We start from the raw sequence: 19200 nt of genomic DNA, 5'->3' as shown, positions 1-19200 counted from the left end.
TGTATTTCCCCGATAAGGAGTGATGCTGAACATCTTTTCATGTGCCTGTTGGCCATCCGGATGTCTTCTTTAGAGAAGTGTCTATTCATGTTTTCTGCCCATTTCTTCACTGGGTTATTTGTTTTTCGGGTGTGGAGTTTGGTGAGCTCTTTATAGATTTTAGATACTAGCCCTTTGTCCGATATGTCATTTGCAAATATCTTTTCCCATTCCGTTGGTTGCCTTTTAGTTTTGTTGGTTGTTTCCTTTGCTGTGCAGAAGATTTTTATCTTCATAAGGTCCCAGTAATTCACTTTTGCTTTTAATTCCCTTGCCTTTGGGGATGTGTCGAGTAAGAGATTGCTACGGCTGAGGTCAGAGAGGTCTTTTCCTGCTTTCTCCTCTAAGGTTTTGATGGTTTCCTGTCTCACATTTAGGTCCTTTATCCACTTTGAGTTTATTTTTGTGAATGGTGTGAGAAAGTGGTCTAGTTTCAACCTTCTGCATGTTGCTGTCCAGTTCTCCCAGCACCATTTGTTAAAGAGGCTGTCTTTTTTCCATTGGATGTTCTTTCCTGCTTTGTCAAAGATGAGTTGGCCATACGTTTGTGGGTCTAGTTCTGGGGTTTCTATTCTATTCCATTGGTCTATGTGTCTGTTTTTCCCACAGTACTTTAAACCCCACTTAATACTTAGGACTTTATAGGGGTGCCTGGGTGGCTCAGTATGTTACGCATCTGACTTATGATTTTGGCTCATGTCATGATCTCACAGTTCGTGGGATCAAGCCCGCATTAGGCTCTGTGCTGACAGCATGGAGTCTGCTTGGTATTCTCACTCCCTCTCTCTGCCCCCTCCCCCCCACATGTGCACGTACTCTCTCTCTCTCAAAATAAATAAACTTTAAAAAATACACAGAATTTTATATATTCTGTTATTATCCTATTATTTCTATATTCTTTTATTATTATGTTTCCTTGTCCTTCAAGGAAGAGGACAGAGGCCACAGCTTACTAATTTGTTTCTTTCTCTGTAACCTGTACAGTTCTTGTCACATAACAGATCATAATTGCTGAATTTAATGGAACCATCTAATTTGAGTGGTCTTAGAAGAGCTAGCCCAAACTTTCCAACCCACACCAAATTCATTTGGACTGGGGCTGACAGCAGATTAAGTGATTCCCCCCTATAAATAGATCAATGGCTTCCAAAGTGACTTGGCCTACCCTGTCTGTTAGGATAACCTAGAAGTGGGCCAGACCGTCAGCCGCAGGAACAGTTAGCCCAGTGATTCTACCTGCCAAACACATCTGTCCCTAGTAATCCCTACTTTTACATCTATTTCTGACATTCCTTCCCTTTAGGATAATTGTTCTCAACACATGGTCCACAAAACCCTGGGGTCTTCAAGGACAAAACTACCTTTGTAATAATATGGATCCATTATTTGTCCTTTTAATTATGTTGCCATTTGCACTGATACAAAAGCAATTTGCACTGATGATACAAAAGCAACCATGGGTAATAAAATTGTTGGCAACTTAGCAGGAATGAGACACCAAATTGTAGTAGTCATTGTATTCTTCCCTGCTGTGCACTTGCATTTTCAAATAATGCCATTTTCAATTAAGGACATCCCTAGTGAAGCAGTACACATTTTTTTTTAAATTTATTTTGAGAGAGAATGCACACACAAGCAGGGGAAGGGCAGAGAGAGAGGGAGAGAAGATAATCCCAAGCAGGCTTCACACTGTCAGCGCAGAGCCTGACGTGGTGGGGTTGAACCCATGAACCATGAGATCATGACCTGAGCCTAAATCAAGAGTTGGATGCTTAACCAACTAAGTCACCCAGGCACCCTGAAGCAGTATAAATTATTAATTTTATTAATGCTTGGCACTGGGGTACACATCCTTTACTATTTTGGGTGAAGAAATGGGAAATACGCACACAGCGCCTTGCATACCCAAGGATGATGGCCGTCTCACAGTTGTTCTAAGAAAAACCACTTGTGTAGTTAAAATGTGACAACTCCCATACACCTCTTAGCCCTCTCCCATTTTTCTCCCATTATTAACATCTTGCATTAGTGTGGTATATTTGTTACAATTGATGAGCTAATATCAATACACTATTATTAACAAAGCCCACAGTTTAACTAGGGTTCACATTCTACGGGTTTTGCCAAATGTATAATGACATGTATGTACCATGATACCATTAAAGTATCATACAGAATAGTTTCACTTCTCTAGAAACCCCATGTGCTCCACCTAGTCATCTCTCCCTCCCTTCCCCCAGTTCCTGGCAACCACATATCTTTTGCCTTAAAACCAGTTTTGTCTTTTCCAGGGTTATCAGTTTGGGTCATACCATATATAGCCTTTTCAGATTGGTTTCTTTCACCTAGGGATAGGCATTTAAGGTTCCCCAGGTCCTTTTGTGGCTTGGTAGCTCATTTCATTGTATCACTGAATATTCCATTGTATGGATGTGTCAGTTTGTTTATCCACTCACCTATTGAAGGACATCTCAGTTGCTTCCAAGTTTGGGCAGTTATGAATAATGCTGCTTTACATTTGGGCACAGCTTTTGTGTGGGCATAACTTTTCATTTGGGTAAATGCCAAGGAGCACAACTGCTGGATCACATGGTAAAACCATGTTTAGTTTTGTTAAGAAACTTCTAAACTGTTTTTCCAAAGGGGCTATATACCATTTTGCATTCCTATCAGCAATGAAGTAGACTTCCTGTTGTTCCATGTCTTCGCCAGCATTAGTTGGTGGTGGTGCTTTGGATTTCAACCATTCTGATAATTCTCTCGTTGTTTTAATTTGCAATTCCCTAATAAAATAAGATGTTGGGTATCTTTGTTTTTTTTTTTTTAAGACTTTTTTTTCATGCTTATTTATTTATTTTCAGAGAGACAGAGAGGAAGCATGTACGGGGGAGGGGCAGAGAGGGAGGGAGAGAATCTCAAGCAGGCTCCACACTGTCAGCACAGAGCCCAATGTGGGACTCAATCTCACGAATCAGGAGATCATGACCTGAGTTGAGATCTAGAGTGGGACGCTTAACTGACTGAGTCACCCAGGCACCCCTTTTCTTTCTTTTTAAAAAAATGAAACATCATTTTACTTGAGGATATTGGACAGACTATGGTTATTCCAACGTTTATTTATTTTTGGGACAGAGAAAGACAGAGCATGAACGGGGGAGGGGCAGAGAGAGAGGGAGACACAGAATCGGAAACAGGCTCCAGGCTCTGAGCCATCAGCCCAGAGCCCGACGCGGGGCTTGAACTCACGGACCGCGAGATCGTGACCTGGCTGAAGTCGGACGCTTAACCGACTGCGCCACCCAGGCGCCCCGACTATGGTTATTCCAACTGGCACATTTGGCAGATAGTTTTTGAAAAAAGAAAGGAGTGTGACTGTTCCTTAAAGGAAAACAATAGACAGCATTTGTTGCCAATGATAAAATTTGAGCTTTCAAGTGAAAATTAAAGTTTTGGAAAACTTGTATCTGCCACTGTGAGCTTGGCAGCTTCCCAACATTTAAAAGACTCTGAATTTGGAAGAGCAGCATAACTCAGTGAAACAATGTTTTCCAAATGACTAAATGCATGATTTTGTAAAAGGTCCATTCAAAGTATAAGATATACCGTGATTTAATGTAACAAAGCATAAATGTTCATTGATCTGGTTTCAGAGTCCACATCCAACTAACCTTTAAAAAACTACCAGTTTTAAGTTTAGGTGAGGTATCAAAGATGGAGACCCACAATTATCTAAAAAAGTTATTAAAATGTTTTTTCCTTTTACAACTGAGTATCTATGAGGCCAGAATTCCTTCATATACTTCATTCAACACCAGATCAAATCCAGAAGCAGATAGGAGAATCTAGCTGTTTCCAATTAAGGCACACATTAAAGAGATTTGCATGTAAAACAATACAGTACTACTGTAGTAGTAGTGTTACTTGTATAACTTTTTGTGGGAAATATACTTTTTGCATAAAAACGTTATTTCTGTAGGGGCACCTTGGTGGCCCAGTCTGCTCAGCATCTGACTTCGGCTCAGGTCATGATCTCACAGTTCATGAATTCCAGCGCCCACATGGGGCTCTCTGCTGTCAGCGGGGAGCCTGCTTTAGATCTTCTCTACCCGCCCCTTCCCAGCTGTCTCTTTCAAACATAAACATTTTTTAAAATGTTATTTATGTAAACGTATAATGGGCCTATTTCTGTCTTTTTAAGCGAATCAATACATATTTTAAACATTTCTCAGTGTACATTTCTAATATGGTAAACGTGGAAAAAGAAAACCCACGTAAATAAAAGCTCTTTAGGGTTCTCAATAATGTGCAGCTGGGTCAAAGTGTCCTGAGACCAAAACAATGTGAGAACCGCTGTTCTAGGATGCCGTCCAGTGATGCAGTTGGCCAATCCCAGCGCAGTAAATAGATATTACAGTGCTGGTCAAGCCTCACCTCTCTAGGAATCCTCCCTGATCGACCACACTTTATCTACACACTGCCCATATTGTACATCCCCTCTGCAGTTGTGCGCTTCCCCAGCTGATTTCAAACCTCTGGTCCCTGGCAGGTACCGGAAGAGAGAATAAAGTAACTTGCACCCTCTCCCTATGCCGGGATAGCCCTTCGAGGTGTGTCCTCAACTCAGAGGTCAACCTTTCTGGGGAACAGTCTGACATTTGCGCCCGCATCCCTCATGTCTGGGAGCACCGCAGGGACACCATAACCTGGAGACGCCTAATGGGGGCGGGAGGAGCCCAGGGAAGTTGCCAGAATTCCGAGATATCTTAAGGCTGAAGGCATAGAGGGGCTTCGGAACGCTTCGGGGGAGAGACAGGTCTGGCGGCTGAAACGAGGCGGGTCTAGGGCATCCTCACCCCTCCTCTGTCACAAAGCAAGGCGACGCCCGCTGAGGCGCTGGCTCGCTTGCACTAAGGCTCTTCGCTCCTCCCTTTGCCGCCAAGCAGGGAGCCGGCGCAGCTGGCCAAAGCCCTCCACGACAGTCCCGGCGCTTTGCGGCCAGCCGCGCGCGTGCTGATGTGTCGGGGAGGCGGGGCTCAGGGAAGTGATCCGTCGGACGCACCTTGCTCCCGCGCCGCGTCTGTGGCGGTGTTACCTCCTTGGAGCCATGGCGGTGTCTGCCCGGTCCGCGAGGGCCCCGTCGGACTCACGTAGGCTCAGAGTCCTCCCCTGCGGCACAGAGAGAGAGAGGGACGCTGGTGTCAGAGGGGCGGGGGCGGGGGCGGGGGCGGTAGCACTGCCCTGTGGGTCCCCGGGAAGGGGGCCTCTGTTCGGAAGGAGCTTGTAGAGAGAGATTGCAGTCCGAGGATTTGGGCTGATGATGACACTCAGGGCGCGAGAGGTTCTGGGGCATTGGAGGATCCAGAGGAGGGGTTGCACTGCAAGGGTGTTAGAGTACTTAGGAATCTGTGGGATGACCTGGTAGGCAGAAACCCTGGGGCTGTTGGGGCTGTGATTTCTGTGATTTGGGGAGAAGTCTATTTTAAAGCACTTCCATCCCCACACCTGCACACACGCTTTCTCTGTTGTTTGCAGATAAAGTACAGAAAGACAAGGCTGGACGGACTTCGGGGCCCAGTCAGAGCAGCGGAATGGCGAAACTCTTGGGTTTTGAGTGGACAGATGTTTCCAGCTGGGGGAGGCTGGTGACCCTGCTGAACCGACCAACGGATCCTGCCAGCCTGGCCGTCTTCCGTTTTCTCTTTGGTAAGTCCGGTTTCTGGGAGGGGCCAGTGTGGTGCTGGGTGAGAGAATAACAATCCTCCTTTGTGCATTTCTTGGTTACTTAGTGATTTGCCTCCCTTTTCCTTAGAGCTGAAGATACTGATATCCTGGAAGAGATCTTTGTGGAGCTTAGGATCAAATCCAGCTTTGTCTCCTCTGATTAGGGTTTGGAGGCCAGAAATCCTTTGATCTGAGGTCATAGGAAATATAGAGGCAGAGGAACAGAGACCCATTTTGCTTGTGGCATGAAGTTGCCCAGTAACTATACTGAGGACTAGACCTCAGAGAAATGGCTAGGTGACAGGGCAGACATTTTGGCTGTGAATCCTGAATCCAGAGTTTCCTAACTCATAGGCCACACAAGGATGCTTGGAACGGGTTACAGATGTGCTGAGATATCCATCCCCTTAGCCCAGTGGTTCTCAACTGGTGGCAGTTTTGCTGTCCAGGAGACATTTTTATTTGTCACAACTTGGGGGAAGAGGAAGTAGTTGGCCACGGACCGGTGTGTACTTAGGAGCCAGGGATGCTGTGACCTAATGGTGCACAGGAGAGCCCCTCCCAGCAAATAATTAACCAGACTAAAATGTGATTGTCCCGAGGTTGAGAAACCCTGCCTAAACTGTCCTCCTGACCTGAGTAGCTGCTTTTGTTTGCTCTAGTGTGTAAGCCAAGTACTATATTCTGGGCGTGCTAGGAAGTGAAAAAGTTTGAGAAGCACCACCCTAGAACACTTTCTATGCCTCGTAGGACAGACTTTAAGTTATCAAAACCTAAACAGTATTTATAGCGTTTTGTACACTTTTCTCATTTAATCTTCTTTGTAACCCTGTAAAAGATGAGCCCCTTTCTCAAATAGGGAATGAAGAATTAGCTCAGTGAGGTGCAGTGGCCGTCTGAGATCACATAACCGGCATAATGCCTAGCACAGAGTAGGCGCTCAGTAATTATTGTTGAGGGAATGAGTGAGTGGCAGAGCCAGGGTTAGGTAAGCTGGGTGCATTCCTGGAGCTGGGTGCATTCCACTGTATTCCAGTGTATTCCACCTCTTCCTTTGCTGAAGCCTAACGGCCCCTCCTTGACTACCTTCTCAGGGCTGATGATGGTGTTGGACATTCCCCAGGAACGGGGGCTCAGCTCCCTAGACCGAAGATACCTGGATGGGCTGGAGGTGTGCCGCTTCCCCTTGCTGGATGCCCTGCAGCCACTACCACTTGACTGGATGTATCTTGTCTATACCATCATGTTTCTGGGTGAGGGAAAGTGTGGGGGAGATGGGAGTATTACCTGGCCTACCTAAAACAAAGAAATACAAAGCATGCTGGTGAATGACCAAAGTCTTGGGTTCATTATTTCACTTCTGCTGTGATTCATAATTTCATCTTGCTGACCTGTGTGTCATCTGAGCTGTGATCCCATAAGTCTTTTTAAAATATTAGAGTAACACTTAATTTTCATTTAGTTTTACCCGATGATAAAATGTCCTATGACTTTTCTTGATCCCACCCACAGCCTGTCCCAGGGGAGCTGGGCCTGTGGTGACCCTTTGACCTCTTAATCCTCTCCCCCACAAATCCCAGGGGCACTGGGCATGATGCTGGGCCTGTGCTACCGGATAAGCTGTGTGTTATTCCTGCTGCCATACTGGTATGTGTTTCTCCTGGACAAGACGTCATGGAACAACCACTCCTATCTGTATGGTTTGTTGGCCTTTCAGCTGACATTCATGGATGCGAACCACTACTGGTATGAGTCTAGGGGAAAGGGGGAAGGGTTGGCTGGGTCAGGATGGTTACTGGTGATAGGGGCCCAGTGAGGTCCTAGAATTTGCCCCAGCAAGCATATTTTCAACTGTGCTTTGCAAAGTATGGTTACAGGGTCACATTTTGATTCGGATGAATTCGGGAGGGGGAAGGATCAGTGAGTTGGGGCACTTGGGATGACAAAAAGGAAAATGGCTCCATTCCCAACCCTCCACTCTTTCCGTATCTCCCCAGGTGCCTTGATCTATCCACTTCCTGTAATCCTCTTAGAAGAAGAGAAGACTAAAGCCAGACATAGATGTTTTCAGATACCTCAAGGGTGGTCATGTGGAAGAGGGAGCAGACTTTCTCTGTGTGAGCCCAGGGGGGCAGAGTTAGAGCCAAGAGTAGCGGTTGCTGTGAGGCAGAGTCATATCAGAAGGAGAGGGCCCATCAGGGCCGCTCAGCAGTGCTGTCCTGGGAGGAGGTAACCCTCCCCCACCTCCGGCTTAGGCAACCATCTTTCATGGGAGGTGGTGAAGGGATTTGGAGACAGGGTGGCAGGGCGGATGATCTCTAGGGATCCTCCCCATTAAGTGAAAGCAAATATGCAAATATGAAATGTCAGTAAGATGGGTATAGGGAAAAAAAATCTCAAATGATGAGTGTGTTACTGATTTATCAGTCATTAATTAACTTTCATTTATTAATATAACATACAGATACCCCTTTGGTAAATCTTTAAATTCATTCAAAATAGCCAGCTCTGATCATATAAAATTAAGAGAGTTTTGACAGAATACTCCTGAAAAGATTCATTTTTATAATTTTTACACAATTTGAAAAAATACCTATCCTTTACTGAAGGCTTTGCACATGGCCAGACACTATACTAAATACTTAAAATTTTTCCTCATTACAATGCCATGAGGTCTATAGTGCTGTTCTATTTATAAATGAGGAAACTAAGGCATAGGGAAGGATTGGCCTAAGGTCACCCACCAGGCTAAGAGGCACAAGTGAGAATCCACTTGTAGTAAGTGGACCTGTAGTAAGGTCTCCTTAACTACAGACTGCAGTGCTCTTGACCACAAGTGTAAACTGCCCCTTCCCCAACTTCTCTGCTCATTCACTGTGTTCTTGAAAACCTGTTTTGCTGCTGCCTCCCTAGAATACATCTAGTCTTAGTGTCTTGGGTATCTCTCCCAAGGTAGCTGTTAGCAGGTACCCTCCAGCACTACATCCTGGCATCTAGGTCTATGAAATGTCAGTTTGTCTTGGATTTTGGATTTTTTTTTTTAATGCAGTATATGTTTACATATACCTTTAGCTTTTCAACCGTTCTTCTCAAATTCATTCTTTTTCAAATTCAGTCATATTCTAGCACTATGGTCCCTTCCCTGATTTGTTCCATTAGGACAAACTAATTTACTAACTAATGGTAAACACTGAACTCTTTGTCATTATCACTCACTAGTAACATTTCTGTCATGACCTAGTCACTGTTAAATTTGCTCATGTAATTCTAAAAGACCTTTAGAATAGCCTGGAGAACCTAAAAGGATATGGGAAGACTTCCTGGGATAGAGAGGTTATTACATTTAAAAAGAAAGGTGGAAATGTGCTGGACTGAGAAGCTCTCCTTACTGCTTGCTTCTCTTCGTGTAGGTCTGTGGACGGCCTGCTGAATGCCCGTAAGCGGAATGCCCACGTGCCCCTTTGGAACTATGCTGTGCTGCGGGGCCAGGTACAGGATTTGAGGAAAGAGGGAGGTGATCTTTGATACCCACTGTCAGCGTAGCCATCCTGCTGCCAGACCCCACTGTTCTCTGCCTCCTTGGATTCCTTTTGCTGGAAAGCTAGGCCGCCTCTTCTGTTGTTCCCAGTCCCCTAGTCTCTGGGTTCTCTTACCTTGTCATGGAAAGAATAGAGCTTTATCCCTGCTAGATTGACATCCTTATGAGAGATATATGCTTCATGACTTTCTTTGGTACCTAATACTGTGCCTGGCGTTGGTAGAATGTCAATAAATACTTGTTGGATGAGTGACTATCCCAGTTGAGTGAATCTAATCTTCCTTAGGCCCTGAACTCAGATCAGAACTTGTGTTATTGCCAGTAGTCTGTAGAAAACGGGGTTCTTTTTTTTGTTTGAATGTTCGTTTTGCATTTTGTGTTTGCAGATCTTCATTGTGTACTTCATTGCGGGTGTGAAAAAGCTGGACGCAGACTGGGTTGAAGGCTATTCCATGGAGTACCTGTCCCGGCACTGGCTCTTCAGTCCCTTCAAGTGAGTGGCAGTCAGGGCAGAGTTTTCGTTGAGGCACAGGTACACAGCAGGTGACTCACCTCCCCCAGGCTTATGGTAACAACTGCCCTCCCTGCTTTGCCTGAATTTGCCACGTGCTTTCCTCTGGCCACTCATCTTCCTATTCAGCAGAAGGCAGAGTCAGTGATACCGAAAGATCTAGGCCTACCTGTCCCTGGGCAAGAACAAAGGGAACAAACTAAAAGACGAAAGTCAGAATGAAGTGAGTTGGTGAATGAGTCCGTGCTCCCTGCAGCCGCCATAGGTGGTGCCTTGTGTTGCCGCCCCGGCCTCTCGCCGGACTCCTCAGCCAGTGTACATAGATGGACAGTCAGCGGCCCTGCCCTGACAAATCATTGTTGCAAGCTCTTTAGAAAACGGAGGTTTGGGGCGCCTGGGTGGCGCAGTCGGTTAAGCGTCCGACTTCAGCCAGGTCACGATCTCGCGGTCCGTGAGTTCGAGCCCCGCGTCAGGCTCTGGGCTGATGGCTCAGAGCCTGGAGCCTGTTTCCGATTCTGTGTCTCCCTCTCTCTCTGCCCCTCCCCCGTTCATGCTCTGTCTCTCTCTGTCCCAAAAATAAATAAACGTTGAAAAAAAAATTAAAAAAAAAAAGAAAAAAAAAAAAAAGAAAACGGAGGTTTGCCTCTCTTGAATTCTCCTTTCCTTCTGTTTTTCCTTGCCTCTTTTACTTTATTCTTTCTTTTTCCCTGTTCTTTCCCAGTTCCAAAAGTTTGACTTTATTATGTTAGGCATTCACTTTTTATTTTTTTATTTTTTAAGTATGTTTATTTATTTTGAGAAAGAGTGAGCGCTTGCACAGGAAGGGCAGAGAGAGAAGGAGAGAGAGAAAAATCCCAAACAGGCTCTGCACGTTCAGTGTGGAAACTGACGCAGGGCTCGAACTCATGAACCGTGGGATCGTGACCTGAGATGAAATCAAGAGTCGGATGCTTTAATCCACTGAGCCACCCAGGTGCCCCTGTCAGGCATTCATCTTTTAAAATTCCTCCCTTCCTTCCTTCCCTCCTTCCTTCCTTCCCTCCTTCCTTCCTCCCTCCCTTCCTTCCTTCCTTCCTTCCTTCCTTCTTAAATGTTTATTTTCTGACAGAGAGAATGAGCTGGGGAGGAGGGGCAGAGAGAGGGAGACAGAATCAGAAGCAGGCTCTGCACTCAGCCCCATGTAGGGCTGGAACCCATGAACCACGAGATCATGACCTGAGCCCAAGTCGGACTCTTAACCAGCTGAGCCACCCAGGTACCCCAGTTTCTTCTCATTTATAAACTCCATGAAGAATCTACTCTCGGGGCTCCTGGGTGGTTCAGTCAGTTAAGATTCAGACTTTGGCTCAAGTCATGATCTCACGGTTTGTAGGTTCGAGCCCTGTATCAGGCTCTGTGCTGACGGCTTACCCTACTTTGGATTCTGTCTCCCTCTCTGCTCCTTCCCCGCTCATACTGTGTGTGTATGTGTGTGTGTGTGTGTGTGTGTGTGTGTGTGTGTCTCAAAAATAAACATTAGGGGCATCTGGGTGGCTCAGTCAGTTAAGCATCTGACTTCAGCTCAGGTCATGATCTCAGTCTGTGAGTTCGAGCCCTGCATCAAGCTCTGTGCTGACAGCTCAGAGCCTGGAGCCAGCCTTGGATTCTGTGTCTGCCTCTCTCTCTGCCCCTCCCCTACTCATGCTCTGTCTCTCTCCACCTCTCAGAAATGAATAAATGTTAAAAAAAAAAATTTCTTTTTTAAAAATAATAAAAATAAATGTTAAAAAAAAAACACCTACTCCCCAAAGTACACTCACTTCTCAATCAAATTTGCTCTGTGGAATCTGCCCTTCCTTATTACATAGGGCATGTGGAAAAAAATTGAACCACTAAAGTGCGTGGAAATGAAAAGGGGTTGGAAACTCCCATAGGGTGTCTTTGTGCAGAGTTCTACCCACCTGCTATGGTACATCCTTTGGCAAGGACAGGGTGGTGGAGTTTGCTGTGAATGCTGGGTTCTCCGATGGGCTGGTGCCTGACCTTTGTTCCTGGTCTCTACAGACTGGTATTGTCCGAGGAGATGACTAGTCTGCTAGTGGTGCACTGGTGTGGACTGCTGCTCGACCTCTCAGCCGGTTTCCTGCTCTTCTTTGATGCCTCGAGGTCCATTGGCCTCCTCTTCGTGTCCTACTTCCACTGCATGAATTCCCAGCTTTTCAGCATCGGTCAGTACCTGTGGTCTGGTAGGAGATGGGAAGCCACAGGTTTGCGGGGAGGGACTGGCCGGAGACATTGTCTGGGAGTGGGAGATGGTGACGGAAACTGGAGTTAAACTGAGCCAGATGTAGTCACTGGAAAATGGCAGTAAACAGGAAGAGAGGACTGGGGCCTCTGGGCTCAACTAGCGTGTTGTGTAGGAAGAAATCTCGGGGAAGTAAGAATCCTCTAGTTAAGAACTTCTTTCGTCACAAGTAGAATACCTGGGAGAGGCTTCCTGAAGTAGGGGAGTGGAGGGGATTACCCATGTTCCCTGCAACCAAACTCCTGAAACGCTTATTTTCTCCCTGCCTTCCTAGGTATGTTCCCCTACATCATGCTCGCCAGCAGCCCTCTCTTCTGCTCCCCTGAGTGGCCCCGGAAGCTAGTATCTCACTTCCCTGAAAGGCTGCAAGAACTGCTGCCCCTCAAGGCTGCCCCTCAGCCCAGTGTGTCCTGCGTGTATAAGAAGAGCCGAGCCAAAGGTGGCCAGAAGCCAGGGCTGCGCCATCAGCTCGGTGCCACCTTCACCCTGCTCTACCTCCTGGAGCAGCTCTTCCTGCCCTATTCTCATTTCCTCACCCAGGTATGTGTGGGCTGGGGGTTAGGTTGGGAAGTGGCAGAGGTCACAACGTTAGGGAAGTATGGGGCCGTGTCGGTTGAGAATGGGGTTAGGAGAACTGTTGGGCTGATTGCCTCTGTCCTGCTTTTTCAGGGCTATAACAACTGGACAAATGGGCTGTATGGCTATTCCTGGGACATGATGGTACACTCACGCTCCCACCAGCACGTGAAGATCACCTACCGTGACGGCCGCACTGGCGAGCTGGGCTACCTTAACCCTGGGGTGAGATGTCTGATGCTGACAACTTACTGTTCTTCAGAGCTCCCTTGAGCATTGGGGTCTGATTTGGTCCTAAATATAATTATAAAATAAAACAAATTTGGGTCCACTCTGCCCACTCTGTCCTCTCAGGAGCCAGGTTGACTCTTCTTTTGTGTGAGTTCAAATAGGGCAGTGTCATTCACTTCCTTTGAATTGAAATTAGATTTAGGAAAGGTAAGTATATCAAGCCCAGCAATAAACAATTCTTCCCCAGAGACGAGTTCAGGGTTTTTTTTCTCCTGGTCAAAATAGGCACCAGACAGGACTCTCTTAGTGCCATTGACAGTGCATGACCCATCTGGGAGGTTGATAATGATGAGGTGGGACTAATGTGGGGGTTTGGGGCAGGTATTCACACAGAGCCGACGATGGAAGGATCATGCAGACATGCTGAAGCAATATGCTACTTGCCTGAGCCAACTGCTTCCCAAGTACAATGTCACTGAGCCCCAGATCTACTTTGATATTTGGGTCTCCATCAATGACCGCTTCCAGCAGAGGTGGGCACAGGGAACAGAGAAGGGGAAAAATGAAGTCCCACTCCTTTTGCCAAGATGAACAGCCCATGCTCCCCAGTGTTGTCTTGCTTGAAAGGCTGTCTGTCCTCTGGTGCATGTCCCTGTTGACTTGGTTGTGGGCATAGCTGATTGTTTCCAGCAGGGGGCACCATCAACCAGCAGAAAAGGTAACTGACTTTTTTTTTTTTTTTTTTTTTTTTCTCCTAAGATGCTGTTAACACAATTCTCCTCAGGTGGCCACTAACCCCCATTCTTCCCAATGCTCCAGAATCTCTTTCTCCTTCTCTCTCTGCCCCAGACTGGCAATAATATGCTGACATAAGCCATTTCTTCTGTTTGGAAACCCTGTTCCCTCTATCTGGGAGCAGTGATGAAGGGAACAGAACCAGAAATTCTGGTGGGTAGGTGCTGTGGTCTCTTTAGAACATGGTTTTCTTTCCTAAGGATTTTTGACCCTCGTGTGGACATCGTGCAGGCCGCCTGGTCCCCATTCCAGCGTACATCTTGGCTGCAGCCACTGTTGATGGACCTGTCTCCCTGGAGGACCAAGTTACAGGAAATCAAGAGCAGCCTGGACAACCACACTGAGGTGGTTTTCATTGCAGATTTCCCTGGTATGGAGGAAAGCAAAGAACCTTTGCTGTTTTTCCCTGTGGTTTCCTTGGCCAGCGACATTGCCTGTGATGGAGAGGGGAGGGGCATTCCTGATGGGAGGAATGTTCTTGCGACCTGAAGGGTGGTAGTGGTAAAGGAATTATTTCATCTTCCATGGGGTAAGCTGGGGAACTTTGTTGCCCCTGGCAGGGCTGCACCTGGAGAATTTTGTGAGTGAAGACCTGGGCAACACTAGCATTCAGCTGCTGCAGGGGGAGGTGATTGTGGAGCTGGTGGCAGAACAAAAGAATCAGACTCTTCAGGAGGGAGAAAAAATGCAGGTATTTTGCTGGAATTAACAATGGCAGAAAAGTTTAGATGAGTGGAGTTGATTTACTATAGACTCCAAAGTGGGAGCTCAAAAATCGAGGGTCCCCAGGGCTGTGAACAGCCTCATCCAGGATTCTAGAAGTCAGTTCCTTCGGACTCCAAAATACAATGAAAAGAAAGACGTCTAGGTAGGGGGGAAGGGGGGGTGGGTTGGGGTGGGGAATGTAGGAAGCCCATAGGCTGCCTGGGAAAGGTTAGAGAGTGAAGTATGTCCATTTCTTTTCCCTTGTCAGTTGCCTGCTGGTGAGTACCATAAGGTGTATACGATGTCACCCAGTCCTTCCTGCTACATGTACATCTATGTCAACACTACGGAGCTTGCACTGGAGCAAGACCTGGCATATCTGCAAGAATTAAAGGAGAAGGTGGAGAATGGAACTGGTGAGTATATGAAGAGTTGGGCTAAGAAAGCACCTGGTTATAAGTCAGGGTTGTGAATGAAGATCTAGCCACTAAAGAATGAACTTGAAGTTTCTGGCTGATGAAAGGAGAGTTCTAAAAGAGAGAATGACCTCAGTGATTCCTCTTTTTGCCATCTTCTGGGCAGAAATGGGGCCTCTACCTCCAGAACTGCAACCTCTGCTGGAAGGGGAAGTAAAAGGGGGCCCTGAGCCAACACCTCTGGTTCAGACTTTTCTTAGACGCCAGCGACGCCTCCAAGAGCTTGAACGCCGGAGAAATACCCCTTTCCATGAGCGGCTCTTCCGCTTCTTGCTACGGAAGCTCTATATCTTTCGCCGCAGGTGAGTTATACTGACAGCAGTACTGGTCATTGCCGTCAGATGTTTGCAAGTTGGGTAACTTTTCTCTGGTGAAGGTAACGGGAGGGACAATCCCAAGAAAGGACAGTCTAGTGCTAAATACTTCTTCCTCTCCATTCTTTTCCCCCTGATGTAATGGAAGACTAAATGATCTGTGTCTGATGGCCTGCTGTCTTGTTCTGCCTCAGCTCACCGCCAGCCTCCCTGTGGGTTATTCCTACCTCACTCTAGAATCCTTTACTGGACCATATAAGGAGTGGTGTGCCCTTCCAGCTGGGATGGGTGGGTCACCGGGGGGAGATTTTCATTTATGCCTGAGTGAAAGAAGGTAGGTAGGACCAGGTGGCCATGAGGGGTTCAGCAGGAATCCCTATGTAGAAACAGGAGTTTGGACTGGCTGGCCTTTTTCTTCTTTTTCAGCTTCCTGATGACTTGTATCTCACTTCGAAATCTGGTATTAGGCCGCCCTTCCCTGGAGCAGCTGGCCCAAGAGGTGACTTATGCAAACTTGCGACCCTTTGAGCCAGTTGGAGAGTCAAGTCATTCAAACACAGATTCTTCGAATTCTGATCCCCCTGAGCCAAATTCTGACCCTGTGCACTCAGAGTTCTGAGCGGGGGCAGATGTTGGGTACAGATGTGGGAGCAGCCAGTCATAGGACCATCAACCTATGCATTGGAAATGTGAAGAAATTGATCTTTTATATATTTTTCTTCTTTATTCATAGTTCTTTTAAATTCAGAGAGGATATCTTAGAGGAGCCAAGAAAGTAAAGCAAGGATAAAATTTATCAATTCAAGGTTGAGGGGCTAGGACAGCCATTCTAGGATAAAGGGCTAAGAGTCAGGTTTAAAGTGACCAGCTCCTTGGGGAAAGAGATTTATGTGCCATGATAACAATAATGCCAAACTATTCTCAAGTACTTGTTATATGCCTTCATTATTTCATTTAACCCTTAGTGGCCATTAGTCCCCTATTTTACAGTTGGAGAAAGTAAGGCTCAGAGATCATATAATTTCAAAGACAACCCTCATAAGAGATGCACCCTGCCTCTTGTAATTTGCAGACTCACGGACAAGAATCATGAAATAGTGTTAGCCTAAAACTTGTCTTGTTAATTACAGGTAAGATTAGGATGGTGATCGAGTTCTAAACTCACAGAGTAATTTTCTCTTCCCTACTGTTGTGGTTCCTTTATTGTTCCTGTTATAGCCAGTGAGTTTTTCAGTAGCAGCTATGAGAATAGGTAGGACCAAGTTAAATAAGGAAATTTAGATGATTGGTACTAGCTCTCTCAAAATAAGCTTTAGCATTCTCTCAAAATTAAATTTTAGCATCCTTCTACCCTTTCGTGAGCACAAAGTGATGTAAAGAGAATTAACCAAACTTGGTGAGGGATTAAGGCATGTTTGCCGTTATTTTGTAGGCTTCGATGTACAGGGGGACTCAGGAGGCACCCCAATTCCTTGAAAACTCAAAAGCCTGGCATTGGGCTAGAAAGTAAGAATGCATAGAGAAAAAGGAAGAAAAAAGGCCCCTGCTCTGGGTGCTCATGGTCTTGCAGTAAAGACGGTCATGGCAGTATATTGGCAGTCCCAGTAACTTTGATAAAGGATTACATCTGTGTTTTCAGACTTCGCTTCCCATGCCTCACCCCACCCCACCCTACCCTACTTTCTTGGACAGTGGTCTCAGGGGGTCTTTCCTAGGCAGCTGCCTTCTCACTGTACACACTTGGGATGATGATGTCCTCTCCAGTGGTTTCCAGTGATGCTGCTTAAATTTCCCTCCTGCGCCCTAGACCTATGTATCTAACTAGCTCCATCTGGATATCCCACAAAGCTTTCAAACTCTGACAACTTCTATTCATCCCCAACTCAGGCCTCCTTCTCATTAGTGAATGGCATTTTTTGACCAAGCCACCTGAGTCCTCAGCCTTGATTCTTCCTTTTTTCTCACATTTCTTAAATTTCAAGTTGCATCAGTTCTACCTCTTGAATCTATTCATTTCTACTACCTCTGCGTTCTAATCTAGTTGGAGACAGACCTGAGCAGATACAGTTGTGCAAGTTGGGCCTGAATAAGGGCATCCCACTGAAGTCAAGTGGGACCTCATTCTTACAAGGCATTTGTGTGGGTTAGCTAGCAATAACAGTGCCACGAGGTATCTTGGTCACTTGATAAGTGTGGGGGAAACACTGGTTTTCAATAGTTTTGCAGATCTGTGACACAATATACCTTGGCACCATGTCCTTTTAAGTTCAGCCATCTCTTCCCCTGCAGTCCCCCCACACCCTGCCCATTACATGACTGGTATTTGGGGAAGGGACTCCGTGGTAGTTGTTAATATAGGCAAGGATGCTACTGTCCCAAACCTGTTAGTGCATCACCTCTTCTTCCCAATGAAAATGTTGGGATGGGATGGAGAGGACAGGTGGTCATCTTAATACTGTTTAAGAAAAGCTATTCAACAGTAAATCTGGATTCAGATTTCACTAGAAATCAGGTCTTGTGCAGCTGTTATGGAAATGGACTATCAATGTCCTTTTTGCTAGGCCTTAGTGGTTCTATTTCTCCTCTCAGCATTTGTCCCGGACCAAGTTGTTCCTTTAAACTGTATAAAGTCTAGTACAGATTTCCTTTTAACCTGCACGTTGAGCTTTCCTCCCATACCATATTCATGCTTTGATCTTCAACCATTTATAATCACCATCACTCCATTTTACCTTTGCTTCTACTCTTCTCCCTGGGCTGGTCACTATTTCTTCACCTTCACTTTTTTAATAATTTTTTCCCGTTAGGCAGAAGCAAATACTGAACCTAACCTTAATTTCTCTAGTACTATCCGACTGCCTATAGGCATCCAGTGCATCCCTATCCCCCTTATTTGGCCAGCAGTGCACTGGCATCTAAGAGGTTTTTGAAACTTTAAACGATACCAGGACTTAACCTTGCCCCCCTGCCAATATAGTTATATTTAAGCCTCTAGATAGGTGTAATCAAGCATTCTTTTGGGTTTCACATTTTCAGATCGACAGTAAAGATGAACCACATGATTGCATACATGCTGGTGTAAACCTGTGCCAAGTGGCTCTGGTCTCTACTTTTAGCTCCTGGTTAAAAAGGGATGGTTCAAGCTCTGTTGTGAACCCCTACAAACTGCCACAAATTTAGAAAAAGGGTTTTAGAAACTTGTAACATCATCACTGTAATTGTGCTCAATTTTTCACTGTAGCTCACTTATTCTAGCTCATAAAATGATTAGAAGCTGGCCCCTCACCACTGCTCAAATTTTGCTGTGTCATGTACTGAACATGTAATTTGCAGCCTTTAACACCTGTTTATAATAAAGGGATTAATTAACACTTCAGGCATAATAAATTTCTTCCCCCTACATTGGAAAGATGAAAAGAGGTTTAAATTTTCAAGACTAAACATTACTGTCCCTTTTACGTCCTTAATCTTGGACAGTTTTTAAATGTTACTGGCAGTTGAGTAGCTGCTACATAGTAAGGACATATAGATTTTGTCCACTGCGTCGACCAAAAAAAAGCAATGCTAGACAGGTAAGATCTTGGGAGGTTTTTCTTAGTGCTAGGAATAGGATATACAAACCTATTGAAACACCTGCAGTCCTGTATGAAGGGGTTTGAGGTGATTTCCCTGAACCATGGGAAGGATTACAATTATTCAGGGATAAGGAGTATGTTCTCAGGTCATATTCAAACCAAAGAATAATGGACACAATTAAGGTAGAACCTAGCATTTTATTTAGATCTTCATTAAACTGTTGGAATTGAGAACCAGACATACGTAATAAACCTCCAAAAATAGATCCTGAAAGGCACTTTCTGCTTAGGGCAAGCAGTCATGGAATAAGCATGTAAACAAGCTGGCTTCTCTGTACCACACCAGCCAAGTCAGCTTTCTCCATGGCCAGCCGCACCAGCTCTGCCCTCCCTTCTATTAACACCAGCCAGACCCCCTGTAGGTCTAACCCAAGG

The 19200-nt window shown here is 45.7% G+C and overlaps 1 protein-coding gene across 3 annotated transcripts; it reads left to right on the top strand.

Annotated features, from left to right (window-relative positions):
* The first annotated feature begins 4977 nt into the window (after positions 1-4977).
* On the top strand, positions 4978-18561 carry GGCX (gamma-glutamyl carboxylase). Of its 3 annotated transcripts, XM_047852278.1 has the most exons (15): positions 4978-5186; positions 5572-5742; positions 6855-7013; positions 7341-7506; positions 9171-9249; positions 9685-9791; positions 11853-12016; positions 12368-12633; positions 12763-12894; positions 13282-13433; positions 13896-14065; positions 14256-14386; positions 14669-14816; positions 14983-15178; positions 15617-18561. In XM_047852278.1, the coding sequence occupies exons 1-15, from the start codon at positions 5144-5146 to the stop codon at positions 15807-15809; spliced, it is 2277 nt and encodes a 758-aa protein (XP_047708234.1). In that variant the 5' UTR covers positions 4978-5143; the 3' UTR covers positions 15810-18561. The 3 variants fall into 3 exon arrangements, with proteins under 3 accessions (XP_047708234.1, XP_047708236.1, XP_047708235.1); XM_047852280.1 differs by lacking the exons at positions 4978-5186; positions 5572-5742; positions 6855-7013 and adding an exon at positions 7758-7989 and having other exon boundaries at positions 7351-7506; XM_047852279.1 differs by lacking the exons at positions 4978-5186; positions 5572-5742; positions 6855-7013 and having other exon boundaries at positions 7364-7989.
* The last annotated feature ends 639 nt before the right edge of the window (positions 18562-19200 follow it).

The sequence above is a fragment of the Prionailurus viverrinus genome, chromosome A3 (assembly GCF_022837055.1).
Source record: "Prionailurus viverrinus isolate Anna chromosome A3, UM_Priviv_1.0, whole genome shotgun sequence".
Classification (NCBI taxonomy): Eukaryota; Metazoa; Chordata; class Mammalia; order Carnivora; family Felidae; genus Prionailurus; species Prionailurus viverrinus.
Note: the sequence above shows the minus strand (reverse complement) of the source record. Positions and strands in the feature narration are given on the sequence as shown.